At 41.7% G+C, this 20,992-nt stretch overlaps 2 protein-coding genes across 2 annotated transcripts; both read right to left on the bottom strand.

The window, feature by feature from the left end:
* Positions 1-2,689: 2,689 nt before the first annotated feature.
* On the bottom strand, positions 2,690-13,630 carry faxcb (failed axon connections homolog, metaxin like GST domain containing b). The gene is made up of 6 exons (XM_026293934.1): positions 13,371-13,630; positions 10,983-11,118; positions 10,595-10,791; positions 6,640-6,857; positions 5,172-5,288; positions 2,690-4,674 (listed from the first exon to the last, which is right to left on the bottom strand). The coding sequence occupies exons 1-6, from the start codon at positions 13,628-13,630 to the stop codon at positions 4,355-4,357; spliced, it is 1,248 nt and encodes a 415-aa protein (XP_026149719.1). The 3' UTR covers positions 2,690-4,354.
* Positions 13,631-14,996: 1,366 nt separating this feature from the next.
* coq3 (coenzyme Q3 methyltransferase) lies at positions 14,997-20,941 on the bottom strand. Its single transcript, XM_026293278.1, has 6 exons — positions 20,683-20,941; positions 20,301-20,438; positions 18,309-18,408; positions 17,041-17,307; positions 16,294-16,453; positions 14,997-15,879 (listed from the first exon to the last, which is right to left on the bottom strand). The coding sequence occupies exons 1-6, from the start codon at positions 20,829-20,831 to the stop codon at positions 15,692-15,694; spliced, it is 1,002 nt and encodes a 333-aa protein (XP_026149063.1). The 5' UTR covers positions 20,832-20,941; the 3' UTR covers positions 14,997-15,691.
* Between the last annotated feature and the right edge of the window lie 51 nt (positions 20,942-20,992).

Here is a 20,992-nt window from a genome sequence, read left to right as displayed (position 1 = left end):
TACCTTCAGTATCTGAGAAGCCTGATAAGGATGCAAACTAAACTCATAACAGTGGTGTGCTTAAAATTGTCACAGCTATTCTTTATTGTGATCATCCAGTCCCTCGAGTTTGTTTGCACATCCACAGGTAGTTAGATCAGTCAGTTGTACATACAGCAGGGTACACATTGCCACACATACAATATTTACACTACCATAGCAATAATGCTATGACATGGTTCTAACAACAGGACATCTAACTTTAATATGGCTTGATTAAAGCAGTCCAACTGTATATGATAGCCAGACTGAAGGAGGCAACTAAAAAGCACACAACCCATGTCAGGGCAGGTCAGGAAGTAAACCACAGGATGACATGATGGACATGATGGAGTTGTTTCTAGAGTCCCAGTGATTGGATCAAACTCTGGTCTTCAGTCCTAAGCCATCTCACATAAAGATCATATCACCTGTGTTACACAAAGACTGTTTAGGTTTTGTGTTGTCTGAACTCCAACAAGGCAGAGATGAATGGAATTTTATTTGTGGCGGTCACTGCATCGAACAATGACATTTAAAGGAGTATTAGCTGATTGTTTGACCACTAGGGGCATCAGAACAAACTGTTACCACAACACTGACACTAACTGTCACCTTTTAACTTAAAACCTATTAGCAAACAGCTACTTGTTTAGACAGCAAGCAAATATGGAGCAACATTGGCATTAGTGTTTCTGATTAATGTGAGTTAAATATTTACTTTTCTTTTACCCCTGCTTTGGTCTCCAACCCCTGAGGGAAATATCTGGCTCTTTAGCTGCTAAATGTTTCACTCACTTGTCAAATAGCTTTGCCAGTGTGCTCATTTGATCCATTATTAATGCAAAACTATAGCAGGTATAAACAATTCAACAGAAACGTCTTTTTCTAGAAATGGATTTAGTTCTCGAAATCCACTCACCTCGCTAACAGATAGGGTTAGTCACTTTTTTTATCTGAGACTCAAACTACTGTTCGAGCACGGTGAAACAAACGAACTCTGTGATCTGCAGTAATCTCATCTCAGAGGTCCACTAGCTTTTTGAAAGATCAAAGTCATCTCAGTGTAAAAAATAGCAGTACATAAGCACAAACAGGCCGTGTCTCGCTGGTCCTGTTGTCCTGTCAGTTGACATAGTTCTCTATTCACTACTGGAAAATGTAAATGGAGCACAGTAGGTGCTAAATGGATAATGATGACACTAGGGATAAGTCTGCTCAAACTCGAACCTAGTCCCAATTCCAATTATCAAATCCATCCTTTCTAATCCATTTAAGTAATGTGTTTTTTTAAGTATATTGTTCTTATTCTATTAAAGACAACAACAAAATTCATTTAAACTGTTGTGTAACAAAAGATATAACTTAGAAAAAAATGAATGGTCATTTTAATTGTGATTATAGATCCACTTCCTGACAGTCTGGAGTTGAGACTAATATAAACTACAGTAATGAACTATTAAACCTAAAGTAAGGACATTCTGCTGCGGTAAAGACCTGTAGGCCTTTCACTACATATTTTATGGCTTCACCCTGGTCTCACTGGGGGACTGTGCTGCAGCTGCACAAGAAAAACCAACAGAGTGAAAATAATATTGATCCTACTTCATCATTCAGTCAATATCAGTTAAATAAATCAGTGTTTTACATGAACAGTGGACTATTGTTACCTGAGGGTGAACTAGCTATTGTACTGCTGCAGGTCACAGAATCCAACCAATAACAGTGTAACACCAGTAGTAGGTTAGTTTAGAATCTTCAGCTTCTTCTCTTCCTTCACAAGCTAAGGTCTTACTTTAATGTGTCAGAAAGAAGAACGTTAAACACAGGAGTCATCGTTTTCCCTTTTTATCATGAGCACAAATGCTACATTTAGCAATTGTTTTGTTGACTGAGGTTAAACCTGTCTGCCATGTTTGTCTACAACGTAGGCCTTCAGAGTTTTATTAAAATTTTTTTGAGTTTGTACACGGCATAATGTCTTTTTTCATGGCTAGAATATGTCCACTAACAGAAAATGCTATTGACACATACGGAAAGAATTCGGAACAAACCATCTTCGAACTGGATCCAACATAGAGCCGATTATTGGAACCCATGCTTAGATGGAACCAAAATATATACTGGAAATAATGTGTGGATGTATTCTGCATGTGTCTTTATAGAGAGAGAAATTATGGAACTACGTCAGATTAGTCTAGTCTATGTGTTGTGAGTTCAGTTTCTCGTACTTTCTGGACTATAAATCGCACTTTTTTTTACTCATCTGGCTTGTCCTGTGATTTATATGTGTATATTAACGGTCATTTTGTCGAGTAGTCACTAGCATTAGCTGGCACTCTGGACTCAACTGAAGATATTATTATACTGCTGAAAAAGTGAAAACGCTCATGTTCACTCTAAACTCTTTAACTCTTAGTGTAACACAAGTGAAAATGCTGCCCAAAAGAAAAAGCTTCACTGCAGACTTCAAAGTGCAGGTAACTACGTCTGCAGCTGAAACTAAGTTTGGAGCGAGTGTCGTTTTCATCTTCTCCCCAGCCCTCCACCCTGATGTTGGCGGAGTTGTTTTTCTTTTTAAGAAACAGTCCCTATGACACTATATTCTGTGGATTATCCAGAATAAAACGCAAGAGATGTTACAATTTTTCATTCATCAATGCTACGAGCACCACAAATAAAATTTATCTCAAAACCTGCATGGTTGCTACATGATCCAGAACCACTACAGGTAAGTGAATGAATATAATTTGTAATTTGCTTGAACTGATCCTTTTACTTAATTCACATCTGCTCTATATGCACCACAATCATTTAACAGCCATCATAGTGTATTGCCTTTATGAGCGCTTCCTGACACATTTTGGTCCATTTAGCTTTTTCACCTACAACATTAGTGATGTTCAGTTCTGGTACTCTGTCTCTCAAACACTTTTCATCAACTACTTCACTGATGACATTCACATACACAGTCAACATAAGCAACGCAGTTCCCTCACAGCACAACCATTATCAGAACTGCTCATATACACATTTATATTTCCCATTCCTTTGCCCCATTCTGTATTTCCACATCAGACTGCTCCCATTAAAATAAGGTGAAAATAAATTTCCACTCGTGCAAAATAGCATCTCTCTTTGAGAGAAATAAGAAAAACAAAGGTTAACAAAAATATATATTTGACACATAAATTAATACAGAAACAATGTTAATAAAGTGGCACTGGTAATAAATTCTATCACAATAAAACCTGTTGCAGCGTAGTTTCTCCCACTTCTTAGTCTGGGCGCTAAGGCTGATTTGTTCCTGTGCCCAGTTACAGTATACAAGTATTCATGCACTTGCACATAACACCTACACTCACTGATATGTGACCTCTGAATGGAAACGACAACATTAAAGTGTAGGACTAAAGGAGAAATCATTTACTGGTCCTCAGGCCAGAATAATCCAGATGTTTCAGAAGTGAAGGGGTACCAGGCTGACTGCTGACTCCATCTGGTGTTGAAATATAAAAATTGCAGCTTCCATAAAATCTAAAGGAGGCTGAAATCAATGCACCAAAAAGTCTGAGCTCACTAACAACAAAATGCTAGTAAAAAAGGATGGGGACCAATAAATGAAACAGGCACAAATCTCATCAACTGTCTTCCTGTCCTCTATTCAATAAGCCTACAAATGGATCTAAGGTTGTGGTCTGATGGAGACATACAGCAGAGCAGATTTTTCCTACATACAGTAGCATAAAGGGCATGACATGAGGACCATTCTAGGGCACAAACTGGCACTGTCCACTGTGTTTCTTTGTCAGCACACGGATGCTTAACAGTAGAGACGCAGCAGCTGTTCCTTTTTGCCACATGATCAAGCTCTACCTGTTTGAATGGGTTTGTGCGTTAAGATACACAGCAGAGCGGCAATTAGTTGCATCATTTCATAGCAAGTGAAATGCCACCTGTCTTGTCTACAACACTCTTCTGTTGTTGCGGCACTTTTCATGAGCTGAGATGTTTTGCCTTCTGCTAACCTCTCACACCGGCTTCTGCATCTTAGGACGAGACAAATAAGGCAAAGAGAAACTGCCACAGAGACAGTTCTGAAGGGGACAGTACAGTAACATGTTTATATTGACCTTTGCTGCTAAATACCCAGGTTGTCAAAGAAGTTGCAACATGCTGGGTAGTCGAGCTGGAATACTTTCTACAGCTGTGACAGCTGTTGTCTGGACAAGGTCGTTCAACCAGATTTAAAGAAAACCACAAAGCAGCATGTGTTGCTGACTGTTCCAGCCTCCCATCAGTCTTAGTCTGTCAACCTGTCACAGCCACTTTCAAATCAAACCTCCAGGTCTGGCATTAGCTCCTCCTTAAGCTGAATGTCATTGTCAGACCCCGTGCCAACGTCCGAGTCAAAGAGCGAGTGGTCGGAGCCTGGGGAGTGTGTGTGTGTGTGTCGGGTTGAGTGGCTGCTGGTGTCACTGTCGTCCAGAGTGTTAGTCCTGGAGAAGAGGCCAAAGTCCAGCAGGCCTGTAGGGGAGCCGTCGCCACTGCTCTCACTGTCTCCATCATAATAGAGGTCCTCCACCTCCACAAACCACTCGGGCCAGAACCTCCTCCGCATCCGCTCGCAGAACATGGCCAGGTTGATCAGCTCTCCTGTAAAGACATCACACAGTGGGTTCACATGCATGAGCTTTTACAGCAGCAGGAGGTACCAGGCGCATACTGACATTAAGACACAAGGGACACATTATGACAGTGTTTTATGTTTTGTCACTTTTCTTACAAGCTCTTTCATCATAACTGCAAAATCAAAATGACAACAGAGAATCTTCATTTGTGACATGATAATATTAATATTCTGGTTTTGTTCTGTGAAATAAGAGAAGATACTCATGTGTTCCCTGCTTTGTGGCAGGTGTGAAAGCAAGAATCAAAGCCTGTCAGGAACACTGCATTACAGTGGAGCACCACTGCCATCTAGTGGCTGGAACAAAAAACTACAGTACATGAAGAAGCAGCAAAGAAAAGTTTGCTCATATATAATATACATAACAAATATCAAAATAAAGCAACATTATCTGCAGTAAATATTCTGTGTTAATTATTGCATTCTGTTCCTTCTCTTATTTCTGAGTAACAGATGCACTGACCTTTGATGAGTTGCTCTGGTCGTGTCCCAGGTAAGGTCCACATCGCCTGGGCTAGATGCCCAAACACTGTAGCATCTAACGTCGACATCTTAGAGCCCATGAAGTATTTTTTATCTCCTACAGGGAGGAGAAGAGACAGCAAGTAGTGTAACAGGTGTAAACTGGATGGAGTGAAATTTGGGTTGTTTTTTTTTTTTTTTAAGTGTTCTAACAAGAGTCTGCATCCATGATTAGCTCTGAGAGACTGTATAAATGATGACTAAATGCTGACCTGAAGATGGTGCTAGGGACCAAGACTGTTACTGCAAATCATCTTGATGTGATCAACGTTGCCAGTGTAGTAGTAAAATCGATAGTGTGTGAAATGATCATACTGCATAGCGTAATAATAAGAAAACTAATCATGGTTTATTGCATTGGAAACAGCATCAACAAATAGTCAGAAGTCAAGCAACTAATTATGTCTGGTGTTTGCATCTATACTGGTATCTGTCTGTAAAGCCAGTAACTAAACACAAACAGTGGATATTAAGTATTTGTAGACTTAAAAATTGCGTTACACCAAATCAGTTACGTCCTGCTTCCCTACACCTTCAGAAAATGCACTTCATGATAAAGTAATTTCATGTGGAAGCTGGCAGAGATGCACTTCTGGCAGCAACAACACATTTTCTATTCACGCTTCTGGCACTTAAGTCTGGAAGAGCAGACACTAAAAGAGAAGCCATATGTTTGCAGAGTGCACTGATGCATTCACTCTGGAAATAACTTTCCATTTTACAACAAGTGGTCGTCCGTTGAAACGGCACAAACAGATCGATTCAAATCACTTTTCTTTCCAGCATCTGCTTGTTTGTTTCCATCTGAACATTCTGATATTGTGTCCGTGTGGCAGACGTCCAGATCTTTCTCTGATATTCAAGTACAAACAAGGAGGCAAAAATGATTTTATACCAGCCTATGGTGAACCTGCATAGATGAATAAATCTTCATGTTGTCTGAGGAAAGAAAATAATCTCAAATAATCTGTCAGGGTGTATTATATACTTCATAGGTTCACATTAGCCTTCAATTAATATATTAATAATTTAATGTCAGCAGGGGAGTGACAGTTCTCTGCTTCTTTCTCTCATACTGAATCAGCATGACTGCTTCATGGGTCTGACTGGGCAAGCTGTCTTCCTTTAGGCTCTCACTGGTATTTACCTCAGAGTTTATTGATTTATTTATTATTATTCTAGAAAATGTGTCTAATTTTCCACAACTATCCATAAAAATGAGTTTCTGAGTAAATCTGAGATTGTACAAATGTTTTTCTTCTAATCTGATTATATAACAGAGTATGGTAATCCCTCAGATATGCGGGTTGCTGCTCATGGTTTTGATGTGACAACTGGTGTTCCTAATGGAACACATGCACAAATACTTATCCAACAAGCACACACGCAAACAATGGTGGCCGTCATACCCAGCAGCGTGGCCAGTGTCCTCATGTCCTTCTCCATCAGGGCATAGACCTCCTCTTTGGAGAAGCGCCCAATGCCATGGCCGTACATCTCCCTGCGTACCATGCTGCCGTTCAGGTGGCTCAGCAGCCACTTCAGAGTGTTGCTCAGAGGGCCGCTCATCGCCAGGAGCTTCTGGGTTTCCTCCAGGTTATCCACCCACTGACAGTAGGCTATTGTCCTGAAAGAACACACAAACACACATAGCGTCATGTTACTGGAATGTCCTACTGTCTTGCTTAGAAGTACAGGGTTCCTGCAAGACTATTTAGACCTAGATTTAATGCCTAATGCCAATCTAAAACAAACTTCCTCATCAATTTTGTCAATCTGTCTGATGTTTCCTGACATTCAGGCTGGAAGCTCACAGGTGCGGACTGATGACCAATAGTTTGCCTCAGCAGATCAGCTTCATTATCTGCCTCTTGATGAGCTCCACATTGCTCAGATACCAGTTGCCAATACTAATAACTACAGTTGTTAGAAAAATGTAGTGGACTACTAGAGAAGTATTCAGTTAGAATAAAGCTGAATAAAATATAAATTATTGAAGTACAAGTACATCAAAATTGGATTTTAAATAAAGTACTTCAGTAAATGTACTTCATTACATTCCACCATGTACATTAGATACTGGATGTCTACAATAGTTAATTCCAAGAACGTCTGCTCAAAATTTCAACTGCACCTTTCAGCAATATTGAGTATCCTAAAGAACTCCAAACTAAAAACTCCATTACAAAGTTTCTTTAAAGTAATAATGCAAGCAGAGTAGACTAAGATCATTTCAGGAAGCAATTTCATAAATCATTACACAGTTCCTCATATCAGCAATTCCACTTCTGATAAAGGAAAGTGACTGAGCTGGTTGTTAATCTAACATGCAGTGATGTACATTAGTGTCAGCAATGAGACTCTTTGGTCTGAGGTTCAGCCCCTGTGTCCTGTCACCAACTAAGCTTTATGTTTATTGACAATTAACCTTGTCTTAATCAATAAAAATGTGTCACCACATCCGTCCCTCTGCCCATTAATCTGCTAAACTGCTCTCAACTCGGTGCCAGGACACAGTATCATATATTCAGCCTTTCAAGATGTCAGCTTGTTGTTATGTGAGGAGATGCTTGGAGTCAGCCCCGTGCAGAAATAGGCTGGAGGAGAAAAGGTGCACACATCTGAGAAATTCCATTACAGATTTGGATTAAATGCTGGTGAACAAAAACATCCACTTACTGCTGTACTGCATGCTTTCTTAGTTAGGTTTTTCAGATTCCCTCTTGCTTGTGGTAAATTTAAAAATAAATAAATAAAATGAAACCCAGGCTGCCACATGAGCCATCCTGACAACAAGCAGAGATTTGTCTCACAACAATAGATAGATCCGGTGTTTATGTGCAAACAAGTGTAACTCAAAGCCTCAAAAATCTCTCACCACCAAATACCATCTCAGCATCTCCTTTAGTTTTGCTAAATGGAAGCAGTACAGTGCAAGTGTTTAATTATTCCTGGATTCATTAATAAAAAGAGGAACTATCTTGTGTGTGTGGGCGCTGAAAAGATTAAGCTGCTCCATTCTTACACACACACACACACACACACAGACACACCCCACCATAAATACAGATGGAGCTTTTTCCTCTCAGCTCGTGTGACTGGGAGGCTCATTTTGATATCTTGATGGTAGTGATGAACCCATGAGCTGTGATACAAACATGAAGAAGAAGCCTCTCTCTCTGGCCTGCAGCCTTGTGGATCTCTCTCTGTGACTGCCTACTCAATGGAAATTGAATTAAAGCATCTGACCTACATTATACTACATCTAGGCCTGGTGACCATGGTGACTGTCCACACACACTACTTCCCTGTTAGATTATCTGCTATCCCAGGGGCATATTCTGTCCTTTGTTCCCATATTTTAAAAAAAAACTGACTGTGACAGCAGATAGTATGAAGAGACATCATTTCATCTCTATGAGCCACATTCACCATTGCATGATTCAAGCTGAATAAGTGTTTAATTTGAACTCTCATATTCCTGAGAGCAAATCAAGATCAGTTTACAGATGTAAGTGTGGACTTTGTGAAAACATAAATACGACTCAAGTTTCACCTCACTTCATCTGAGCGACTAATGCTGAAACAGGAAATTTTCATCTCAGCCAGAGTTTAAAGTGAAAAATAAGGAAAAGATTTTGGGATCAAAAGCATTGTCAAATAGTTTTCAAAAAATAAAAATACAAATTGACACAGCTGCAACAACAATAACAAGTAAACCATCAGAATAAACCTGATACATAACTCATCAACACGGCATCAAGTGAAGGTAGCAAATAAACATGTTAATGTTGTAAATACTTTTTAAGCTTTTAGTCTGTTATGATGATAATGGGTTAGCAGAGATTCCTTGTGTGATATGTGAAGATACTAGAACAGCTGTTTAGATGAAAATGATAAAGGTGTCATTTGAGAGATGCAACATCACTAACCAGCGTTGAAATACTACTGAGGGTTACAGAAATGAAGCAGTTAACAAATTTCAAAACTGTTCGTATTTTTTATTTTATTTTTTATGTCAAAAAAAAACATATTAATTGACTTTCTGGCCACTTGGGTGCAGTACAAGTTACAACATCGGCATATTATCACCTTACAGTTTTTATAGCTTATGTCTAACATTAGCAAGCATTAGCTTTTCATTGGTGTGTTTGTGTCAACAAGATGAACATAAGCATATTTACTGTCCTTTTATGCAGTGAACATGCCACATCTGGCTTCTGAGCTGCTAAATGCTAGCTGCTAATTGTATGTGCTTTGTGGTATTGGGCAGGTACTGTATAATTAGTGTATCTGAGTTTTTCCCATCTCTAGAAACTGAAGAATTCAAGAGAAAGCTTGAAACGGCAGATAAGGCATGAAGAGCAGTTGTCACAGGTTGAAGTTTTAGCGGCACACTAATCACAAGGGACTGGTGGGAGGGGAAGGTGGGGTGGGGGGTCTCAGTGCTGCTGCTAAGCCTGTGTCTGGTCACACAAGCAGCAACAAGCTGCCACAGTGCCCTTCCCTGACATAAATAATTCAATCAGTCGGTCTAGATGTGGGTCTCGGCATAGCACAGGGTGTGTGGGGAAGCAGAGAAAGGAGAGCGAGGCGGTGACACAAGGAGAGAGGGAACATAGGGCTACATGAGTGACCTCTATAGGTCTGAAAAAAATCTCTTCTCTTTACAACACACAACTGGCTTAATGTCCATTTCTTCCATTTACAGTATGGGTTACACATGACGTAATTACTTGCTTTCCTAATGGATAAAACCCTTAATGGTCTGACTGTAAGGATGGGTTTTAGTTCAGAAAGTGTCCTGACATTACTAACTAAAGGACAAGACACACTGGATCCAACCAGTCTAGATCCGTGTGTACGAATGTGTATGTACGTGCGTGTGTGGGGGTGGGTAGTGAAAGATGGATAGACCTTTTAGGTAATGGAAAACACTCTGAGCCTCTCTGTGTGTGGCAGGAGGGGTAAACGATTTCCAAGCAGCAGCTTCTTTCACCCCGAGGAGTGACTCACTGCAGTGAAGTGAAGCTGATAAAGCAGCTGTGATGGTAAGGATAGGGTCGGCCTGAGCTGGAAGGCTATATAAATAATGCTTAAAAAACATAGGGCTCTATGACTATACGTATCTATTTTTAGGTGTTGAAATCAATGTGACATCGCCGTTTTCTATAAGGCGAGTGGTTCCTGACATGGGTTAACATTCAAACTCAGCAAAAACTGGCTTCAGAATTATTTTTTTCTCTTAAAAATCACTGGAGGTTACAGCAGTCGGAGTCACAGCTCCTAAAAGGTTTCCACAGACACCAGCGACTGTAGATGTTACTTGTTCAACACTGCACTCCCTCCATATGAGCTGCTTACCAGTAGAGATGTTCTTCGACCATTTTGGTGACGGCTCGGGACACAGCGATCTCCTGCGGGGTGAGGTTCTTGTTGAGGTTGACGCCCAGCTTCTCCTCCAAGAAGTCCACGATGAACTCTGACCCTGAAGCCTGCTCGTGGTTGTACTCGAGCCAGGGCATCTTACCCTGCGGTGACAGCTTCCCATCAAAGTAGTTCTGCAGGGGAAGATGGCGTCATGTGAGAATATGTAGGATTCTGTTTTTTTTTTTACAGCTGTGTTTCAGTTGTCCCCATCTGGGAGCTCATAAAATCAATCACACTGATTCTGATATCTTAGAGCGGCACTTGCTTTGAACATATGACTTAAACAGCTGGGAACACTAAAGCAGACTCTGCTGAGTGTCACCTGGTAGGGCAGGTCCACCATGCGCAGGTACGTCTCTATTTTGAGGCAAAAAGGTGAGAGGCTGGGAACACCGTTCTTTGGCCTGGAGAACTGGTGGAGGATGATGGCGTCTTTAGAGTCCAGCTGCTGCTCCTTCCTACACAGAAAACCCAGAAGAACAACAAAACATCACACCTTGATAAATAATAAGTGTTGGGTGGACTAGTCTTCTACTTAATTTTTTAACATATGCCATCCATCCATCATCTACCACTTATACTGGTACATCCAGGATCACGGGGGCTGGGGCCAATCCCAGCTGACACTGGGCCAGAGGCAGGGTACACCATGGACAGATCCCCAGTCTGTCACAGGGCTGACACATAGAGACAGACAAACACTCACACTCATATTCACACCTACAAAAAAATTTTAAGTCACCAATTAGGGGCGAACATGCAACTCTCATATCTTTATCTTTACCAGCAGGAACAATAGTGAAGAGATCACTGATACAAACTTTAAAGACAACAGTAATATCCTTTAGTGAAAATGTACAATAGTCATGTGTCTGTCTGAGAGCGACTGGTGTTACTACCAGTTTTTTAGGTCAGCTAGTGCTGTGAGATAAATACCAAACATAACTCGGCCTCTAAACAGAAGGCAGGAGCTGCTGTTCAGATTCAGGCATCTGTGAACCTTCCTGTGACGAAGAGGTAACACCCGTAGTTTATTATAGCTCAGGGACACAGGGACTGTCAGTGCACTGCTTCTATAAACAACTCACCAACTTTCTTTTTTTTTTTTTTTATTGCGCAGCGCCTCAGGTGGCCTCGCTTCATTAGCCTTGCTAGACTTACATTTTGTTGTCCTGGTTGCACTCCCTTCTTTGACACCCAGGATGCTTAGCAAATTAAAGGTTGTTATGTGATTCCGGCCATGTGCCTTTCTAGCCCTCAGCTTATCTTTTGTGTCAAAAGATGAATTCAAATTCACTCAGGTGAGTAGTATTTAGAGCATGTGGTAGAAATATTTGATTAAATGAGTCATCACCTTGCTCCAGTTTTAAGCCGACATACTGAGAGACACTTCCAATCCCCTCTACAGCTTCAGTCACACTGTACACCTGCTGTCTGAAATCCCTGATGCCGTTTGCTCTGTCTCTGCTCCCTGGATTGCAGAGGATGTGAGGTCCTGCTGTCTCTGGTGGTATCACCAGAGGCACCAACACTGATCTTAAATTTGTCATTGTGTTTCCTGTTTCTGTTTGGTTTACACTTATTTATGTGTTTGTAAGAATTACCATTAAGAATAATAAGAGGCCAAAACAAAAACAAAAAGGAGATCCAAAAGTCAAAGTGGCTAAACACTTGTTTTGATCACATCATGAAAACCTAACAAATAAACATCAGTATCACGTACCAGAGAGACAGATCCTGCCTGGTTAGTGGTCTTTAAATTGAATATAACTGGCAATAGCTTTATAATATTTAAGGAAGTCAAAAGTTCAAATCTGACTGAAAATGGATTTGAAGAAACCGACATGTATCTTTCACGCTGGGCTTAGCAAAAGGCTTGAAGGATCAAAATGTTTGTTCTTTCTAACTTCAGTCCATGGACCGTGATATATCTGCGGCTGTAGCTACTGAAACAGGTCCGGGTGTGTGAGGCGCTGTCCACGGCTACATGGTGCTGAAAGCGTCCAAATGCAGCGCACACGTTACAGAAGGACCTGGAGAAAAAAATATCCCACTACCACTCACACATCACATGGCAGGAGCAGATGATGCCGACAGGCTGCGGGCACAGCCTGCACGTGATTCAGCAGCGCAAGGTTACGCGGATCTCCACGGGGGGAGGGGGAGTGAAAGTAGAAACTACCAGGCCACTGTTACAGGATGTGCTCGCCGGAAGTGGCCTGGTTCAAAATAATCCTCCCCATTGATAGTCACGCAAGCCCTGCACTAACAATAGTCCTGAGTTAATCGCTTTTACATCACAGAGGGCGATCAAACCCGCGTCCACCGGCCCTCACCGGAAGGAGCTGTCGCAGGGAGCAGCTGTGTATCTGAAGGCAGGGCTCGGTAAAGGTCGCTGTGACTCCGCAGCGCCAGAGGAGCGCTTTGTTTATGGACGCTCAGGTGCCGACGGGGCTGGCACGGGAGCGGACTCGTGACTGGTTTTTATTTATTTATTTTTTCGTCCTTCCAAGGGGCTGAAATCTCAGCAAGCACTGCGAGATCTGCAGAGAAATTAGGCTCCGTCGCACAAACGCACTCCTACACCCATTCATGGTTTTATCCAGTGACACTGATCAGGTGTGATTAACAATCCAACCCATACGCATGAAAGCTAAATGATGATGATGATGATGATGATGAAGGGAACAGGCATGCATTGCGTCCCTACCTGATGGCGAGCAGCTCATGCAGTAGATAGGCTGCTGCAGCCAGCAGGGCCCCCCCGGTGATGTACAGGGTCTTCTTCCACCAGGAGTCCGAGCCCAGAACCGACATGATGCTTCCGTAGTCCTGTAAAGGGAAGGCGATGATATAGCCATACAAAGACTGCTGCTGCTCGGAGGCGCACAGCCCGAGGGGCAGGCTGTGATTCCGCCCGAGTTCAACCACACACGGCCGGGAAGAGGCGAAGCCAGCAGCCCAGTACATCCTCCCTCCGTCGGTTACAGCCACCCCGCGTCCTCCCTGCTGCAGTCCCCGTTAGGCTTCATCTACGGCATGGTGTGGATGTGCGGCTAATATTCCTCCAGAAAAATCAGAGGGAGTAAACATCTCCACTCCCACTCCCCAGGACGATGCTCAGCACCGACTTCGCTTCCCTGGTCTAAGAAAACACTGTCAAGTCCATGAGAAACAGCGCGGCCTGACTTCAGCTCACACATTTCAAAATAAATTTTGTTTTCACTTAATTTTACTTGGCCAGTGTCCTATGGGTAATATCGACTTTCCACACTATCAGACTATTTAAAATAATCATTACAAGCCATTTTAAACCACTATAAACTGAAAGTGAACTTGCTACTTCAGTCATTTCAAACCTTAATCTGTTATTTATATTATCAATCAATCAATCAATCAATCATATTATGTACTTGATTCGCCACTTTTGTCCATATAAGATGCCTGTAACAATTTCCCAGAGGGAAGAGTCAGTTCAGAGATGCTCTAATCAAATATCTTCTTTCATCTGACCAAAGATATTCAGTTCATCACACAAAATGACTCTTATTATTAATCAGTTAATATTGTAGCTCGCTATTAATACTTAAATTATCGATTGATTGATTAATTCACAACCTGGACAAGTTGTAAATCTCTAATAAATGTCAGTTGATCACGTTAGTTAAGGTGTGGTTTGGCGTCATTAATGCCGTGCTTGCTTTTATTTTTAAGGGGCACTTGAGACATTTCCGGTGTTGGGGTGTTGAAGTCAGGCAGCTTGACGCAGCTGTGGCCCACTCGCATTGTTCCAGCGGATTCTCCCCGCCCTCACGAGCCCCCTGCATCCCAGTGAAACCAGTGGCTCAGCATGATGAGCACTGAGCCCATTGGCCAACACATGACGACGACTTCCCCTGATATTAAACAGATGTTAAAGTGGCTGCAGACTGTGTCCAGTCCAGTGACCTCTCAGCTTCTTTAGTGTATCCACTGTACCTTCTCTTTGAGTGGGCGTAATGACAGCAAATAATCAGATAATAAAACATGTTTTGATATGTTTCCATGCATTGTAACTTTTCTGCAGCACATATGCTCAAGGCATAACTGTTAATATTATATTGGATTGCTGCAGTGTATCCAAGCATCACAGATATTCTGTGCTGTAGGTCTGGACTGCTCTAGTAGACAGTTACTACACTATTACTACTACTACTGGAAGCCTGCTATATAACTACTATAGCACATGCATAATCTACTGCAGACACTAGTGTAGCTGGACACGTAAAAAGTCTTGGAAGTCCCCACATGGCTTCATACACTTATTATAATCAATGATAATTAAAGAAAGCCATAATTAATGCTCATCAGTCTTGTTTTATTAAGGCCTGCCTCACACAGCTCATACACACAGGCTGCCTCTTTAAGAACATCATGGAAGCATGACTTATTTTCTGCTCGGGGCTTGATGTGTATTATATAATGCTTCCACATGGGACCCATTATAATCACAGAGCAAGTGTGTGGACACAACCTCTACAGGCTTTAACATCTACGAAGTGGTTCTCAGTGTGCAGCCAGACACAACACGCACATACAAATCATATTAGCTGCTGTGCAGGACCAAATAAATCAGGCTTTTCTTAATTGTCCTTCCACTCACAGGACAATTTTAACAGGGAACATGGGAAAAAAAAAAACCTAAAGCTTCAGCCTAAAATACCAAGCTGGCTTAGGCTCAAAATGATGAATGTGAACATTAAAACATTTAAAGCTGTGAGGTTATACAGCCCTGCTACTGAATGTCTTCATTAGAGGATGTACAGTTGCCTTGCACAACACTAAACATTACTTAAACTATTAGTGCCACTCTGGCTCATTAATTGCAAAGCCTGAAAACCTCTTAACACAAGCTTACTCTGCAAATCAGCAACTTTCAAGGCCCTTTGTCCATTCCCTGGCTCATATGCTGCACCACAGCTGGCCTCTGTGAAGCTCTAAGCTTCCACATACATTTTTTTTTTTTTTCCCCTCCATTTTGTGGCTTGTGGTTCAGCTGTGTGTGGCTGCAGTGTGGTCCTCTGGTCGGGGGCTGCTTTCCTCAGCCTGGTCTGACTGGGGGTCATCTCTCAGTTTTACAGCGTGGAGGGCGTAGTTGATGGCAGTGCTGTTAGTCCAGCTCCAGGCTCCTGACACCGGGTTGTACAGCATTCCTTGTACAGACTGCACTAAGAAACCATCTGACAAAGAATGAAGGGATTGAAAGGGTTAGAGCCTGGAAAGAGAGTGTGACAGCAACACCAAACACACACATTTTCCTTTTTTGCACTATTAATAAACTGTTATCAACTCTGGGCACTGCAAAGACGCGACAGTGATAATGCAGCTGATTTTATTGACTGATCACTGAACATCAGTCTCTGATGTTACTCTCTTACACTTTAATGTACATATAGCTACCAATTCTCCTGCTAACATCAGCTGTCATCTGTCAGCCCAAAACTACAAAACATCACGCTGGAGAACATGCAGAGAAATGGGTTGAAAGGGTTAAACCAGGAGCTGTAAAGAGGATGTAAACATTTCACATTAAGCCAGTTTCTAATCAAGGTATATGTGGTTTTTCCCCCCATGTGAAAATTAGAAGGACTTACTGGACTCTAGGAGGCGCTCCAGCTCTACTGGGCTGATGAACTTTTCCCATTCGTGCGTCCCCCTGGGAACGATGCGCAGCAGCTGCTCAGCCACAATAATACCCAGCACGTATGATAGGTTGGTTTTATTAATAGTAGTGATGAAGAGTGAGCCTCCTGGCTGCACACAGAGAAAAAAAAAAATTATGTTATTTCATCAGGTTTTTCCAATAGTTTATACAACTTCTGTACATTCTGCAATAGCAACATTACAGAGAAGTGTTCTCCTATAAAATGAATCCAAACAATGCAGGAATTCATATTAAAGCATTCATGCATAGGTGTCTTAAAAGATACACCAAAAGTTTTTTTTGTTTTTTTTAAGTAAAAGAGCATGGGTGAGGGATTTGGGCCAGCAAGGGAGGGAAAGTCCAGCTGTTTCTACAAATCTGGAAGCATTAAGTAAAGATTAGACTCGTCTTTTTCCTCTCAACTCCACTGGCCCACTGACCTAGGAGATTATAATCATGTGGTCTCAGTATTGATGTACAGCTTTTATTTGAGCTTGTCAAGGTTCACTACAAACCACACACATAAAAACTCAAGTTAACCTATTCCTAGCGAGGGACAACAGATGCACGCAATAAACAACAAAAATCACCATATGGACATTAGTATCTTCTCAGCTGAACACACATATGCACACAGAGATATCTGACATCAGCTAACAGCTGGAGGTAAAAACACACACACTGTCATGGGACACACCTTCAGCACATGGTTGCAGCAGAAGGTGAATGTTTCCAGGTCAGCCAGATGCTCCACCACCTCTGATGCTACAATAGCGTCAAACTGGCCTGCTCCCTGCTCCCCTTCTCTTCCCTCCTCTGCTTCTGAAAGCTCCTCCAGGGTGCAGGCCTGGTAGGACACCGAGTCACGTAGGTCGGGGTCATAGGACAAATGCACCTGGGCTGTGCCGATACTGTCTTCGACTGGATCTATACCCAACACATTAGCACCCAGGCGACCTAAGGGCTGGCAGGGGATGTGGAGGAAACAGAAAAAAAAGTCAAAACCAGATCGAGTGTAGGTTCATTAAAAAAAAAAAAGTAAGGTAACTGTTTTTAGCTTTATCACACTGTTAAAAATACAAGTGAACTAGCAATAGAAAATGAAAGCGCAGGACAACATGACTTAAAGAGTAAGAGAGAAATCACCCACAACTTTCACCATAATTTACATCTAAAACAAAGAAATAAGGATGATATACCAATATATCAATTAGTAATGGCTCACTCCCAACACTGTGCTAAATGATATAACACAGCACTTTACAGCTTTATGCACCATTTTTCATTCAACAACGTGATACACATAGAAATAAATAGCTGTAAGTGGCTGGATGTGAAATGCAGTGCCCTCTACTGGACAACAACTAAGCTGCACTTGCTTGCCCGAGGGCAGATCTCCATCCTCCAACAGCTGATCCTTCATGATGGGATAACCAGACACACAACTACAGCTTAGGACACTTTTCATTTCTTTTTTTTTCTTTTTTTTTGTTTTGTTTTGTTTTTTGTGCGTACGTCTGTGTGTGTGAATATGACAGTCCATGTGATGGAGCCATATAAATACAGGACCTGATTTTGTCTTGACAAATCACACAGCACAGCTGGTATATCCTCAGTTCACATGAATGGCAAAGACAGGAGATCTGTCCTCACTGCCCAGCTATCAACACTAACAAACAGATAAACAACTGTAAACAACCGACTGTCTCATCCACCACACCGTGACCAGTCATGTCAAAAGAGAACCTGAATCGGGCTGACAATTAAATGTTTGCTCGGGTGCTGGTATATATGTGAAAGCAGAATCTTATATTGGAACAGACTGTTATCTGGAAAGAAAAGACTCGTGACATGAAAGGATGCAATTGAAACAACTGGGACAGGACAGAATGTACAGGGGAAGTATATTTTTTGCTTATGTGTCCTTGTTTAAACTGGTTCCATAACACAAACATGGCATTTTACCTCGGTAAGCAGGCCTCCTCCACAGCCGATATCCAGGATCCTGAGTCCTGTGAGTGGTTTCCCAGGATGACATGCTCTGTGCACATTGAGCAAGTTATCCCTGCACAGATAAATGATTGGTCAGGTTTTCAGATAAAAACATCTCTCCCATCCTTGTCCTACTACTCCATTGGACACCCATTTTGTTACAGGCACACACGGTCTAATCTGAAATAAAAAGTACTGATAAGTATTTAAACATTCACTGTGAACATAATGCTGCTTGGCATACAGTGGTGCATGGGAGGCTGGAGACCCACAGAGTCCTTCTATTTTGCCTGCATTATTCATTGTCGCGACCACTCCTGCTTCGGCCAGCTAACATCCATAAGTATCCTCTGGCTACAGCCTCACTGCTACCTTTCTGCTGTGTTCCTTCCTCCCTTCACATATTATCTGACAGCTGTGTGCCTCAGGCATGAAACATACAGTACAGGCTAAGATCTGGGTATACATTATTCTCATTAAAGCTCTGCTGCAAGCACTGAAAAAAAGATCAGGTGCTGGCTAATACCAACTAACTCGCGTCTCACAGCACCCCAAAACAGAGCACCGACTAAAAGCCTCTTAAGTGAGTGTGAGTGGAACGGCCATATGAGAAACATATGAGAAACAAACTAAATGATTTACATAATAAATTAACGCTAAACTGCAGGTATAAAAAGATTTAGATGTTTTGTGGCTTTTATGTGCTATTCTCTTTAATTTGAAATCATATTTTGCTAAAACAAAAAACTACATTTCTGATGCCAACCTTAGTGATGAGGTGAGACATGAAGTCAGGAATATTTAGGAGCTAAAAGATTTTGCTGCCAGGTGCGCATTCTAGAAAAAGTCCTTTACAGTACTTTGTTGTTGATTTGACTCACATTTCACAGGCAATGTGCTCATTTCTTTTGGTAAAGAAGCCAAACTCATTTGCTAAAATCTTAATTTTTCAAAACAAGATGGTGTGATATGCAAAATACTGTACAGACCAGTGAATCAATTCAACATCTGCTTGCTCTAATGGCTATGTAGTGTCTAAATGTTTCTTTGTATTGTCTTTTAGAATGAACTAATAATTAACACATTATTTTAGGGATAAATATAGCATGTTGGTTAAATTTTGAAATTAAAATATTCAAAATTTTATAATCAAAATACTTAAATATATTCAATATATTCAATATTTAAAATCAGGGCAGTTGTATTTTGTATCATGTGATTTCCAAATTGAAACTGCTGTGAAAATGGATTTACAGGCGATGTAGAATTTGTATGGTTTGTTTAAGTGTTCAGCAAAAGAGGAAGTTTACAATAACCCTACTGGACTATTAAAGGAAAAAAAAAAAACAAAGTACAGTGGCGCAAGTAACTGTATCAAAGCACGATGGTTAGAGTCTAAATGCACAGCAGCAACAGTAGCAGCCATGTTGCTGAGTCTCATTTAGACATGCCCTGAAGGAAGAACCGTATCAGACAAATCAAGCACATTCAGACATACACTGGCACTGGATCTGTCATGCTGTCACCATAAACACCCATCATCATCACCACCACCACCAACAGAAACTCAGAGGGGGATGGGGATAGCAGCAACGGGTTCTTGGGTTGGATGGATAATGTAATGATTATCTCACAGCAGATCTCATCAATCTGAGCAGCCCTAGTCAGCCCCCAAAACATGCACATATGTAAGACAGGAGCGGCTGAAGTGCTGTTGGCTAAGAAACGTACTGATGTGTGAAAGCATCCTGTCACTGCACATTTCTGTGACTTGACACTTTTCCTGATATATATTTTTTTTCTCTTAGATCCCACTGGGCCTGATGTGCTCCAGGTCATACTTTGACACAACTGCTTGATGCCTCTGCCAATCACTCACCTGTGTTGACAGTGACTAAGACATGGCATCTGTGTGTTCCTAAAATATAACGAATACTGACATTTATAATCTACACAGACACGCACCGTATAAAAGGCACCCTCAGGTCATTCATGGCATGAAGAGCTGCAAATTCCCCATGTTCGTCCCACCACTTGCTGGCCAGTGACTGGAACTTCCTCATCTCAGCAGGGTCCACAGTGGTGTGAGAGGCTGTCCGAGTACTGCACAAGGAAAGCAGGGACACAAAAACACCATGTTGTAACTCAACACAAGAGAAGAGCCTTGAATTGAAGTCATTGCTTTTGATATCACACTGCCAAACATTCTTATTGGTGATAGAACCACAGGTCTGTTCATCAACGAGATCCTGAATCAAAAATGAATATTCTAGCCAAGTGCAAGACTTTTTGGAAAGACTGTGAGAAAGACAACTAGGTCACATTGTGATAAACCATATTTTATTACCTGCTGTGTCGGCGCACTGCCTGTCTCTGCAGACACACCGACCGCTGTTTACACACGGCAGTCCAGCCGCGCCGGGCTGCCCCGCAGACGGCGATCTGTTTGCGGCTGTACAGCCCCAACACGATACGAGAGAGCTTGTCTGACAACATGACAATGATGCAACGTTACGAGACACAGGTTTGTTCACCGGACCATTTTATTCATCTCCGTTCAGGCGGAAGACATGTATTTCCGGTTCTACCGGTCGGACACGCAGTTATTGGTACCGACAAGAAACAAGTGGTTCTTCGAAGGTTCTTGTTTATCCTAT

The sequence above is a fragment of the Mastacembelus armatus genome, chromosome 16, assembly GCF_900324485.2.
Source record: "Mastacembelus armatus chromosome 16, fMasArm1.2, whole genome shotgun sequence".
In the NCBI taxonomy this organism is placed as follows: domain Eukaryota; kingdom Metazoa; phylum Chordata; class Actinopteri; order Synbranchiformes; family Mastacembelidae; genus Mastacembelus; species Mastacembelus armatus.
Note: the sequence above shows the minus strand (reverse complement) of the source record. Positions and strands in the feature narration are given on the sequence as shown.

Coding starts and splice junctions, on each gene's coding strand:
- faxcb (XM_026293934.1), bottom strand. CDS start 13,630: ATGTACTGGGCTGCTGGCTTCGCCTCTTCCCGGCCGTGTGTGGTTGAA. Junction 11,119..13,370: donor CATGAGCTGCTCGCCATCAG/GTAGGGACGCAA, acceptor TTTTCTGTGTAG/GAAGGAGCAGCAGCTGGACT. Junction 5,289..6,639: donor GACACTGGCCACGCTGCTGG/GTATGACGGCCA, acceptor TCCTCCCTGTAG/GAGATAAAAAATACTTCATG.
- coq3 (XM_026293278.1), bottom strand. CDS start 20,831: ATGTTGTCAGACAAGCTCTCTCGTATCGTGTTGGGGCTGTACAGCCGC. Junction 16,454..17,040: donor GCTGCAACCATGTGCTGAAG/GTGTGTCCCATG, acceptor CTCTGTGTGCAG/CCAGGAGGCTCACTCTTCAT. Junction 15,880..16,293: donor GGAGCGCCTCCTAGAGTCCA/GTAAGTCCTTCT, acceptor ATTCTTTGTCAG/ATGGTTTCTTAGTGCAGTCT.